Raw genomic sequence first — 13344 nt, 5'->3', positions numbered from 1 at the left:
AAAGTAAAGTACGATGGTTACTTATAGATTTAGCTTCCCAGAAGTACATACAAATCATTAAAGTTAGACACCAGCTGCAACATGCTTCATCAGTGCGTCACTTATTATGATCCAGTACATTATTCTGAAATGTGCCGTTCTGCATGGATAATCTTACTGTGAATTAATTTTCTAATACTTGCGTACTTGTACAAAAGTAAGACTTTTTACTTGCAGCAAAGTATTTTCACACTGTGGTACTGCTACTTTAACTTAAATGAAAGATCTCAGTACTTGTTCCGCTGTCGCCTGCAGTGCGCACAAACTAATGTCAAGTCTGTGAGATTAGAAATGGGAGGCCGTTTCATAATTTAAAACTGTGCCAACCAACACTGTAGCCTGTGACAAATGTTTCATTTGGTCGTCTGGTTGCTAACCAGATATCTGCACCTTACTGTTCAACAATCATTCTGCATTTAAAAATTCTGCTCTTTAAAAAGTGTGAAAAAATCTGGGATGTTTACTACAAGTTACTGGGAGTACTGAGATTACTTCAGAACAACAATTGTTCGTCCTGACTTGAGTCCCAAATCTGCTCTACTTTCACTAGAAATGTGTCAAAGACATTCAGCCTCCCAGCTGCTGTGTGTTGACGGCAGTGTGACTCCACTGATTTGCAGCACGGAGCCATTTTGCACATGCACACTCATCAATTCTTGCAAACGCTAAACACACACAAGTTTGAATATTATACTCCTGCACTGTCAAATTAACATATTGAAATACAAGGAGAAAGTGGCGGAGTTAACATACGCAGGGACAAAAACATGCTTGACAGATCTTAAGTACAACCTGTCCCATTAACATGTTGTCAGAGATCCCTCTATTACGAGAGCACTTGCTAATTTACCCCCGGGGTGTTTGCGAGCTGCAGGGGTCTAATTCTGCTCCCATCCCAGGAAGGTCATTCTCCCTTCTTGAGCCATGATGACCACCGAGTAGTGCTTAAATCTGGCAAAACGCAGCCTATAAATTACAGCAGAGGACAGAGGGGTCAAAGCCTGGCATGGAACTGGGCCAGAAGCTATCAATCTGCCGGGGCCAGCGAGGGCGACATCTGTCTCTGGGACTCCCTCACTCTTTCTACTTCTCTCTCTCTGTCTGTCGCTTTCCTTTCCTGCTTTTCAGTCTTTTCTTGTCAGCCCTCTTCCCTCTTGCTCTCCCTCTTTTGCTCACTCCGTGCCTGTCATTGAACAATCTCTCTGTGCCTCCATTTTTAGTCCGCACCTCTCTTTACAATCTCTGCTCTCTTTCTTGTGTATCGCGCCGCCTCTTGATATTCTTTGTCTGTCTTTGTGTGCAACCCCCCACCCGAACTCTCCTCCATGGATCTCCCTCGCCTCTTTTCACGCATTCTCTTACATCATCCCTGTTTCAACATCTCTCTAATTCTCCTTCCCTCTCCCTCTCCCCCTCTCCTTCTCTGTCTTGAGCTCCTTGTCGTTTTACGCACTCTTGCACCATCTCCCTCTGCAGCGATATGTTTTGGTCTATCTGCTCTCCAACCAGCAGGATAGGATAAAGCCTTGATGTACTTTTCCTCAATGTGATGCCAATATGATTTGAATGGTAATATCTGATAGCAAAAGGCACGGCTCTGCGCAGTTTCTGCTGTAATGAAAATGGAATGATATGGACCCAGTGGGTATCAGGAGACAAATACAAATTCAAAGCTGATCGGCTGCCTTATGTCATCCAGAACTGTGCCAGCTAAATATATTTCATAAATTTAAAATGGAACACTAACAAAGCTTCTCTGAGCTGAGTTACTAACTTCAGATATTCATCTTCCATCTGTTTGAGAGAAGTAGTAGTGCAAATGTAGGATGCTGACTCCCGGAGTCAAAACTTGTCAAGCCTAATCGACAACAAACATTTCACTTTTGGTTGATGCTTGTGCTAGTTTCATCAGAGCATCGTGCATTACATTCGGTACCCGAACCCCTCGAAAACTTCTGCATGACTTATTAATCCTCCTCCATTTTCTGAATCAAACTTGGCCCTGAATAATTGAGAGAGATCTTTGAAAAGCCCTAACCTCCATTCCCACCTTCCTTTTACAAGTCAACGTGGTGCATTTTTAATTGGGGGCCATGAAATAGGCATGAAGGGAGATGGGAAGAAAGCGAATTGAATCAGGGACACTCAAACCTGGCAGTCATCGCACAGCATAGGAGGTTGTACGCATGCATACAGAGGAGGCTAAATGTGCGTCTGGCCTGACGAGTCACACATGCTCGACAGTCTTTGACGTGCTTTCTGTCTGGGACAAATAGTACACGGCTCGTGTAATCCCTGCTTTAGAGTATCCCAGCAGGCAGACCCAGATACGCCACTTCGAGTTACGTTTAGCAATTTGGTTGAGAATAAACATCAATTCAACTTTCTATGAACCATAAATCTCCAGAGCCGAATGATTTGTTTGGTGTATATGAGCCAATTGTGTGCGAGCTAAAAAGGCAATGGGAAGTACATGTGTCTGTCAGCAAAGTAAGAACAGTGATTCCCATTTTCTGTGGTATTAAAACATAACTTGACCTTGAGAACAGTGTAAGAAATGATATACACAGAAAAAAAAAAACATTAAATAGAGAACAGCGTTAGAAACAAATTCAACACATTTGGGGCAGAATATGCATTGAGAATGAATGCTTGCTTGATATGCATTAATGGGACTCTGCCACAGTTAGATGTGACAAACGTTGAGTCTGTTTTTTCATATTGCTGCTGTGTCATGCTGCTATTTCCTCGTGGAAAGGCTCTGCAGGAGAGAGCTGCAGCCGGACCCAGTTTCGTGTGCGCACTGAGGGTTCGAGTCAGGTTCAGGCCTGAAATACAAATACTATAATTAAAGGGGCACTATGTAGTTTTGGAGAAGAAATTCAGACTTACTGCTTTTAATATTTTAAATAAATTAGATAATAATACAAACTCAGAAACATTTATTTTATTTTCCATAACTGAATAACCAAGCTGTCCTCAGAGGAAAATAAGGTCCCCAGAACACTGTTTCAAGCTAGAAAGGTGGCAGGGTCCGCCACATATAGACAAAGTAAAACAGTATGAAACTGTGTTGTCCTTTAAGGTCAGTTTGTTTATTCAGTTTATTCAGTCATGAAAACAAAGAGAGTTTGTTTCTTTAGTCTCTCTGATTGAATTTTCTACATAATGCACCTTTAAACATCAAAAGTTACATTAAAGTACTGATTTAGCTATGAATGATATTGGGAACATGCAGTTCTACATTTTGCAGTATGATCTCACACTCAAACACACACACACATATCCACAACATATGTACATATAGCGATAAACACACAGCAAATATCCAAAATGTATACACGTTCATACAGATACACACGTATACTGTACACATACAGATATTGTGGCGCGTATATTATTATACTCCATCATAAAGCCTCCGGACTGTGCAAAGCACGATAAAAGCAGCCAGCAGCTTTCCTGTAATCCAAAAGGCAAAAAACACCGGTTTCAAAGTTCACACACAGAGTTGATTCATAACCTTTTGACTTGTGAACAAAGGAAAAAGTGCTTAAGCCTTTTAAACTGAACAACTACACAAAGAGCATGGTGCCCGTGTAATTGCACGGCACAGATAAGAGATCCAGAAATGGAACAAAATGGTACGTGTAAGTATGTGGATTTTAATAAAACAGAGACTGAAATCACATGTAGTTCACTGAGCGGACTTTAACAGGTTTTATTATGGACGCAGCGTGGAGGAAACTACCCGAGTATCTTTAATTTCATTATATTCATTATTCTCTAACCAGATCCTGAAATACAGTGAACTTAAAAAAAAAATAAAAAAATTCATTAAAAAATGCAGGGCACTCCCCGCACAGGAAGCTCTATTATTAAGGATGAAATCACAAAAGTAAAACTCTAAAAGAACATGTAAGACTTTCCAACATTTCAAAAGTATTGCATTCCCCATCTCTAAACCGGCCACCGGTGTTTGAAGCAGGGGGGCTTGGAAGGGGCATTAAGCGTAGCTAAAAGATTGAAGAGGCCTAAAGCGTCAACTTTTTAAAAATTTAACACAAAGCACAATAATGCTTAGCTGATGCAACAGCCTTGAAAAACAGAAAATATTTACCTCTCCAAGGAGCATTTGTCAAAAAAGGATTTTTTTTTTTCATCCTCTGGAAGAATGGTGCACCGGGGCAATGAACATAGGCAAGAGGAAAGCAAGAGCGAGAAGAAAGCCGGTGCAAGTTGTTTAGCCTCTCTTTATGGAAAACAAAAGGCCAAATGTTGATGAAACATTTAAGGCAGACTTTACTTTAACTCAGCTCCTGGCTATCGGCTGAGGAGTTTAACTGTCAAAACAGAACATGGCTTTTTTTCCGCTCTGCGTATAAATGTTTTACATTTTTCCAGAGATATTTTTTGCCTTAGAAATTGTTGGAAATATTATGGATCACCTTTTATCTTCGGTATATGAGAATACTGATATCCAAGTAGGGTTCTATCTATCTATCTATCTATCTATCTATCTATCTGTATATGTGAAAATTGTTGACATCAGCAGCCTCTCTGACCTGTAATGATGGCCACAAATCTTCAGTGTTGTGCTTCTCCACAGGTCAGCACTGCCGTCCACAGTGAGCCATGACTTTGCCACATGGAGCCATTAACTACACACTACTAACACACTGATATATGCTGACTGGGCCATTTTACTGTATGACCCAGGACGTGCACGTGCTCCTGAGCTATTAACACAAAAAGTTTCCTGTGAGGAAAATCACCTTTTTGGTAGTTGGGTAAATGCACGACATGCTTTAACCGCTTGTCTCCATTATTGCCAGATACAGCTACATACAGTGTGATGTTAATATACTTCATATGTAATTATTACACATTTAATTTTGTAACTACTGTATCTCAGCTCGTGTCACTTAGTCAATGGGAAGTGAAGTGACACAAACACATAGGTACAGCCATCCCGTTACATTATCTGTCTTCCTCTGTATGTAAAGGTCAGTGGTTTTAATGAGAGGTCAGACGAGCCAAAGGGCTCCGCCACCCTGACAGGCCTCATGACTCCAAACCTGCTGTTAGCATGCTGATCCTTGCTGGAGCTCCATGAGCACTCCCTCCTTTGGCCCCGGTGCGGTCATCTCTCACTGTGACTAACTGGCTCCCTGCTCGGCTATCAGCCGTCCCCCATCGGACGGTCCCCTCCAATAATAATGGACAACAGAGGCAGTGCTGCCTTGACAACGGCCCTCCTGACAAATTAGGCTCACTGTACTCCCCGCTCTGGCTCCGCCTCTTGTTTCCCTCTTGTTGCTTGGCAGTTCTGGACTCTGCCAGGACAAGGGGGCGGCGGCGTGTGGCGTGGCGCCGGTGGTCGAGCGGTACCGAGCGACCTCCTCTGTGACACATGTTGCCTTTCTCCCCAACAAAACGCTCGAAATCGATTGCGATGCGCCCTCATAGAAACGGGGCACAATGTGGGGCCTGAGCGCGCATTCTGAGCTGAGATGAGTGGAGGATTCTGGGCCAGGGAGGAGCACATAAACACACAGGGACACACACACACTCTGAGATACACACACAGACACACACACACACACACACACACACACTCATCCCAAACCAAATGCGAGAGGAGGAGAGAGAAGGATCCCACAGAGAGAGGATGATGCAACGAGAGTGAAATTTTTCGGCCGGAACACATGCTGCATTAACGCAGACCTGCAGGACGGAAAAAACACACACACGCTCCTCTTTCTCTTTGTTCAAAGGCGAATTTGGTTTTATCTCTCTTTTTTCCCGCAGACGGTGCTCCTCTAATGGCAACCTGTAACACCTAATTGCCTGCAATAAAACACAGCATGGGTCTTTCATGTTTTTGGCATCGTGACTTCCTGGCCTCACCAAACACGATGAGCCCAATGATCTGCTCTGATCCTGCTCCCCGCACGCACTCCACGCTAAAAGGGCGGCCATATCAAAACCATAGGCGTTCAGAGGGAACCATAACTCCCTTTATGACCTGCACGGATTATAGCCCCCATCTGTAGCATAAACCATCTGCAGGAAGGGTAAATTTAAACAAGATTACAATTGGTCATTACACTCCACTTCTTTGACTTCAAACATATTAAACATTATATGATCATCTGCTCGAGTATTGATATTAGATTAGAAACAGCCAAAGGTGTTTTCAGTAATAATCACTACAGCTTCTGCACTTGAGACCTGTGACTTTCTGTTTACTTCACTTGCCAGGTCAAAATGGACCATTTGGCCCAAATCTAAATGAAGTTCCCACACCTGCTTTGACTTTGAGAAACTCTCCGGCTTTGTAACTGCTTTAACCGTCTGAGCTCATGGCGAGAGCTGTTGCTAATGTATTTAGTTTGGCCAAGGACAAATCTACAGTATTACTGGCATTAAATTACCACAACGGCGGTAAAACAAACTTAGTGACAGTTGCATTCGCTTGGGGAACACAAAAACAAAAAAAAACCAAAGATGTCGACAATAAAGGTTTGGCCTGAAGACGTGACAGCCATAAACAAAAGATAACACCTCCAGTTATTAAAATGAGCTCCCCATATCATCACAGCTCAATCGCCCCGGTGATTATTACATGAAATCAGGCTGATGAATAGCGCGAGCAATCACATCTACACCTTCTCCCTCTTGAATAGATCCCCCACCTCCCATGCTGCATTGCCAGGGAGAGGAGAAAAGAGAAAAAGGGGGCTGGCTCTTTGTGCTAGCCGTGCCTCTCAGCCCCGTTGTGCTTGGTAGCAGCAGGAGCAGCAGCAGCAGCAGCCGGTGACCATTATAAATGGCCTCTATTAGCATGGCTCGGTCGCAGAGGGGAGAGAAATAAAATCATTGGGAGAATGTAGGCCTGCACTGGTGTCCCTGCGCCGGCTCCCAGCCTCTGCAGACCCCCGTCCTGTGCTCCCCTCCACCCCGCTCCCTCCACCCCTCCATTCCAAGGGGACAGAATCCTAAAGACTAGATTACGAGTGATACATGGAGTCATTATGGGGAGGGTTATGGCAATAGTATCACAGGCACGAGCTGACAATGGCTATAATAGGGGTCTCTTTCTTCAGAGGTAGCATTACCATAGCAAAGGCTGTTTCTTTAGGCTTGTTGATGTACAGCAGAACACGAGGGCTTTTATTACCTGCCGTAGCTGGAAAAAAAAGCTCTGTATTATCGTGCTGAAAACAGCGCTTATTTCTTTGTAAAAGTGCCATGTCTCTTTGGGTAAAAGTAAAATGAATGCAACAGTGTCCCCCCGACGAGGCATTACATTGTTAGCGATGACAGTTACCAAGTGTGTGCCATTTGAAAAAACTACAGGTAGGACAAAATTGTAAAAGAAAAAAAAATGGCAGTTGATCATCTACAATCTCTGGTTCCAGCTGAGGCTTTGTACCACCACTGCTATTATCCAGCGCGATGCACTGTCGCCGGACAGGCAGCACGTCAACGCAAGTACATAAAGTGAAGACAAAGGGGGAGGGAGGAGGGGAAAGAGGGAAGAAAGGTGAGGATGGAGCAGGGTTAATGAGGAGGAGAAGAGATGGTGGAGAAGAATAGAAAAGGAGTTTTCTGGTGGGCAGTTCTATAGACTTCACTCCACTGGAGCATTTCACACCTGAGAGGGTCATCATGCCCTCGCTTTGACTCTTTTTCTACTCTATGGCAGGACCCTGAGAAATGCAAACGGCATGAAGGAGCCGGGGGAGGAGAGCGGTGAAAGTTCGTAATGTGTACATTTGGACAGCGTTTTTAAACCAGCAAAATGGCACTCTGAGCAACAGTGAGCCTGACCTCATGCAGAAAATCCAGGTAGAGGCGTAACAGTTTCAAAGGGAAGAAGACTACGACCAGGATGAATTTTTCTTTTCGAACACTGACTTCAACAGTTAAGATGCTTCGAATGGCTTTCATTTTGCAAGATGAAAATAGACACAGCATGAATTATTCCCCTTCAAAATGTGTGTATGTTTGCTTGTGAGTGTATTTACTCTTGTCTCTCGCTGTGATAGCTCACTACACCTGATTCATGTTGTGCTGTGCAGTCTTCAATAAAACCAGTATGACGGCAGTGTACACAGTCAGTCATTTTGCCTGTTATTTGTGGGAACGTGCTGTCTTTTACTGCTAATTTGGGGAATCTTCTATGGAAAACCTCAGGAAGGTGTCAGGAGTCTGTGGAGGGGAACGCGGCCCTCCGAGCAGCTTGCAGTGAGCGAGCCAGCGAGCTGGTGAGCCAGGGAGTAGCTAGTGCCTCTAGCTAGTTAAAATATGAGCGCAGCGGGGGCTCGCTAATGAAAGCGGGGGCCCTGCCCGGGAAGCAGGGCCGTATATCGCGGTGAGGAGACAGTTCTTAGAATCAGCTGGTGAGCCGTGCCTATAGTTCTGGGGCCACTGGTGATTAACTGTCCAACAGGGAGTCGCTACTACAGCTGGGCTATTAATAAAAGATAACCCCCTCCCTCCAGCCCCCCACATCTTCTCCTTCTCCACCTCTTTGGTTTCCCCCATGCCTGCAGACAGTCTCCGCCCTCCGAGATTATTTGTATATCATAATCATTTCCTGACACATGGCGCATGTCACACATTGTTTGCACGGGGGGCAGAGGGGGCTTTAAAAAGGGGAGGAGGGCTGGACTCCTGAAAAGAAGTGATAGCTCATTCTTAATGTACTTTGCTCCCCTGGGAGATGTCCTGCAGGTATAGCAGATCAATTAGTGACCTCTCATTAGATGGTGATTTGCAGAGAATGACTCTTCCCCTGAGAGAAGAAATAAAATAAAGCAGGAGCTTTCCTGCCGCACCAAAAATAAAAGACTATAATTTAAAAGGCATCATCACTGTAGCACTGTGTGTCAGTCAGGGTCACAGTAGGAAAAGATAAAAAAAATCACCTGGGTTTTAAAGTGTCCATTGTTAGAAGGTTTAAAAATCAATTAAAGGTGCATTATGTAGTTTTGGGGAAGAAATTACAATCAGATAAGACTACATAGACAAACTGTCTTTGTTTTCATGACTGAATCAACTGAATAGACAAACTGACGTTAAAGGGCAACACAATTTCATACTGTTTTACTTTACATGTGGCGGACCCTGCCACCTTTCTACCTTCAAACAGCGTTCTGGGGACCTGAGCACAGCTTGTTCATTCAGTCATGGAAAAAAAACCCCAAAACATTTCTGAGTTAGTATTATCACCTCATTAATATTGTAAATATGAAATTCTGAGTTTGAATTTAAACTCCCAAACTACGTAGTGCCCCTTTAAAAATACATTTCTGTGAAATCTGCATTTCCCTCTTGGTAGTGAACTTCACATTTTCAAGGTGGGAGAACTGAACCCAGCGACACTTGAAAATGTAATAAAAAAAAAAAAATCTCACAGGCTGTACTACAACACATTCACAGGCCTTACTCCTCTTGTGTAGCACACGTGCGTACACACGTGCACGCGCGACCGCCCCCCCCGCCTCATCATCAACCCCCCCAACACACACACACACACACACACACGCACACACACTGGGAGAGAGTTACGGGCAACAGAGTGTGCGGTGCTGCGGGCAATCAAACACAGCCTCCCCGCTATTGCAACGTGAAAACGTGAGGTTAATGGCCTGGATTTAGCACTGTAGTGAATGAAAGCACGTTTACAACCGCCGGACTCGATGTGTGAACACTCCCGTGCACACTGCCCAAATGGGAACACTGCTCCTCCTCACATCACCCCACATAAATTCATGCCGTCGTGACTCCTGATTCGTGACACTCTCACGCTTGGATATGTTTGCTCAGGAATGGAGAAACTGATGCACTGAATTTGAGCAGCAATGACAAGTCTAACAAAAAAAAAAGACTAACTATCCCTTTTCTTTCTTTCTTTTTTGTTTTCATTCATTCTTTTCTCTTTTTTGGTGCCATTAATCCCAACAACATGCATGAAGTCTGTCTGTCAGAACATTTGTGCACAATTTGCCAACAGTCGTGCAGCTCTACAGCCTACCACCTCCTGCGTGATTCAGGATCCTCACTCTCACCAACGTGTGACACAATTCACGCTGACAAAAACAAGTCGAGCCATAGTTGTCTCGGGGAATCTGGGCTTCACCCACCTTTGTGCATGCCCGTGAAGCGGTCCTTCAGCACAGTGAGCTCGTAGATCTTGCCGAACTCCTCGAAGAGGGGCCGGAGGTCCTTCTCGTCCAGGTTGCGGGGGATCTGACCGATGAAGAGTTTGATGGCATCGTGGTCCTTCATGGGGATGGTAGCCGGGCAGCCCACCGGGCTGTGGCTGTGGCTTAATCCGTTCACGAGCCCGTTCGTGCTGGCGGAGACCACACCGACACCGTGCACCGTGCCGTCCACCTGCCCGTTGGTTAAAGTTGCCATCTTCGGACCGGCCAGTGAGTTGGGATGGGTACAAACAGCAGCAGATGGTGATGGTGGAGAATCGTTTTTAGGCTGAAAAAAAAAAAGAAAAAAAGCTGGTGGAAGTCTTGGTCAAAATTTGGTTCCGAGACCAAGCCGTGCCAGAGCTGATTCCGCTCTCGTCCTATCAAAGCCAATATTTACACTGATGTGAAAACACATGTAGCGTTTGGCGAAGACGCATATCAAAAGCGCGCAATGCCGTTGGTCCCGGTGGAGGCTTTGATTCCTTATATTTATGTCCTACCCAATAACTCGTTCATTGATTTCATAAAAGAGAGACAGAGAGAAAGAGAGGAGGGGAGGGAGAGAGAGAAGAGAGAGAGAGAGAGAGAGAGGGAGAGAGAGAGACCAAGAGCGTTCACTGTCTATTTACACCCACGTTCCCTCGTCCCAGCTTCTTGGCACCCTTTTATTTTTTTGCATTGAGGAGTCGGTATGGGTGTCTTCTCGGTTTAAACGGACAGGGCCGGCTCAATCTCTGCCCGAGCGGCGGGGAGGTTTGGAGAAAAGGGGGCCGCTGTAAACTCGGCATATGTCAGCGCCAGAGTTTTCCGCTCCCTCCCCCCCTTCTTTTCTGATGTGAAGGCCGAGTGGTACATTCCACCGAGGGGAGAGGGTCTATAAATAGAGAAATATAGAGAATACGCTCCTTTGTGCTCCTACTCAGAGCAAATATCTGCACGTTCACCAACTCCAGCATGTATTACTTTGTGATTGACACGCACACACGTCTTCTTCTCATCCGTTTCAATAAGCTGCACAGATGTCTTCACAGCAATTTACACCTGATGTTTGTCGATTTATGTCAGCAAATAAACATCCCGCCCGTAGATGAGATGTGATTGTGAGGGTGGCTGTGGTTCTTAGGAGGTTTGATTTCGTGTTTAAACCCACGTTTCACATCACCGTATAGCCTTCCTTCCTCCTCTTCCTCGGCGGCGGCGGCAGCAGCAGCGAGCGGCCGCAGCCTCTCTCCGCTGCCGGAGCGGTGGACAGCTCCGCGGTGCTGAAACGCGGTCCCACCGGCGAGACTACAAACACACCGATGGGGAGGATTCCTCTGACGGTTCCGACTGCTCGTTATTGTTTAAGAACAAACACAGGTTATTGTTTTTTTTCTTTTCTTTTCTTTTTTTGCACCGGAGAGAGGTATTACCAGCTTCCTCTGCCATTTCCAAAAAGTCATGTGGATTAGATGATTTGATTTCCAGAGAGGGGAAGTCTGTGAGCACCGCCGAGTGGCGTAGAGAGGGGGCACATCGAAGGGGGGAAAAAATCACACGAGAGCGGGACAAAGTGACACGATGCACAGAGAGGCACAACCGGCGATGTCGGCAACTCATTAGTTTTTCTCCTTCCCTTCGTTTTTTTTTTTCTCTTTAACTCTGCCGCTGCATGCACAGAAAACATCTGAAAAAAAGGTTGATTCATCATTTGGAAGGACATCCAATATTCATCCAGTTTCCTCCTAAAATTAATTTTAAGCTTACTGTAGGCCTATAGGCATCCACCAATCAGATTTTAATCAAATCTAGAGTGGCCGGTCTAATTATCTTAGCCGTGATTTATGGAAATCTGAGTGTGAGTGAGTTAGGTGTTGATATTAAACACCACTCAGAGTGGAAAGGCTAAAACACACATAAATTTAAACCCCAATATATGCCTGTGATAGAAACCGACTGAGTATTCCTGATGAAATGGGTAAAAAAAGGGAACGTTTCTTGCTTTCTCATTACATCTTTTCAGGCACCATGCTACATGACAGAATGATCTTTGTTATTCGACAGGGAACACCAGCATAGATCTGCCCCGAATGTAGAGTAGAGTGACCTGGAGAAGGTGCAAATGCAGTGATAGTGGGATTGAGCGTTCACTGTCAAAGTGAGACAGTTTATAATGACAGGAGCTTCTTTTGGATAGAAGATCAGATTGTTTCAATTCAGTTCATTCTAACCTGAGCACTGGCGTGACCTCGCTGCTGAGAGCCACTGGTTATTTTGGTTTACTCCTTTGGGATTGGGCTCATGATGTTTATCTCTATTCCCAAAAGACAACTACAACGCCTGAGGTCATGCTAATGTGTAAGTGATAAGAGTGCTGATATTCCTCCTGGAATCCAGTCTGATGGATGCCATTTAAATGAACGACAGAGTAGCCAATGAAAACTGAATCAGTGGAAGTGAAAATATGTTAACCTTTGTGACCGATGTGTCTTAGGCTGGGTATCAACTTCTCAATGATTTGTCCAACATTAGTCAGTGTATCACATTTTCTTTTGTGCTTAGGCGTGTAATAACAGTTGATGAGGTAATTAAAGGTGCAGTGTGTCAGATTCTAGGGGACCTATTAGCAGATTGGGAATAAGATACTATAATTATTTTACCTGAAAATAAGATTTGTTGTGTTTTCGTTACTGTGTAGAATGAACCCTTTGTATCTACAGAGGAAGCGGCAGGGTCCGCCATGTTGTGCTGCCATGTTTCTACAGTAGCCCAGTACAGACAAACCAAACACTGGCTCAAGAGCCTTGACATTTTTTTGTGTTTTTAGTGGCTACTGTAGGTGAGGGTGAGACAAGGAGCATTTTGCTTGCAATACAAAATCTCTCAGCTACATACCACTAACTCCTACACGTCCCACCCTTAATATTCACATAAACTGAACAAAGAGAAATATACATTCTGATCTACGCTATATGACAGAGGATCTGAACTTTATACACACATACATATAATTGACTGTGTGACTACGATGAGTATTCGGCTCTTGGTATATTGCTTATGTGAAGGCGGTGGTACATCCTCGACAGTGTATGGTAATGTTCTGTTTATA

The 13344-nt window shown here is 44.5% G+C and overlaps 1 protein-coding gene across 14 annotated transcripts in view; it reads right to left on the bottom strand.

The window, feature by feature from the left end:
* Positions 1 to 10917, bottom strand: part of celf4 (CUGBP, Elav-like family member 4) — a 93305-nt gene extending 82388 nt beyond the window's left edge. For all 14 annotated transcript variants that reach the window (XM_084349332.1, XM_084349343.1, XM_084349338.1 and 11 more), the window contains exon 1: positions 10194 to 10917. In XM_084349332.1, the coding sequence (XP_084205458.1) occupies positions 10194 to 10470 (277 nt within the window). In that variant the 5' untranslated portion in view covers positions 10471 to 10917. The remainder of the gene's footprint in view (positions 1 to 10193) is intronic.
* Between the last annotated feature and the right edge of the window lie 2427 nt (positions 10918 to 13344).

This window comes from Pagrus pagrus (genome assembly GCF_965226575.1).
Source record: "Pagrus pagrus genome assembly, chromosome: 3".
In the NCBI taxonomy this organism is placed as follows: Eukaryota; Metazoa; Chordata; class Actinopteri; order Spariformes; family Sparidae; genus Pagrus; species Pagrus pagrus.
The sequence above is the reverse complement of the archived record's forward strand: the minus strand, read 5'-3'. Positions and strand labels throughout refer to the sequence as shown.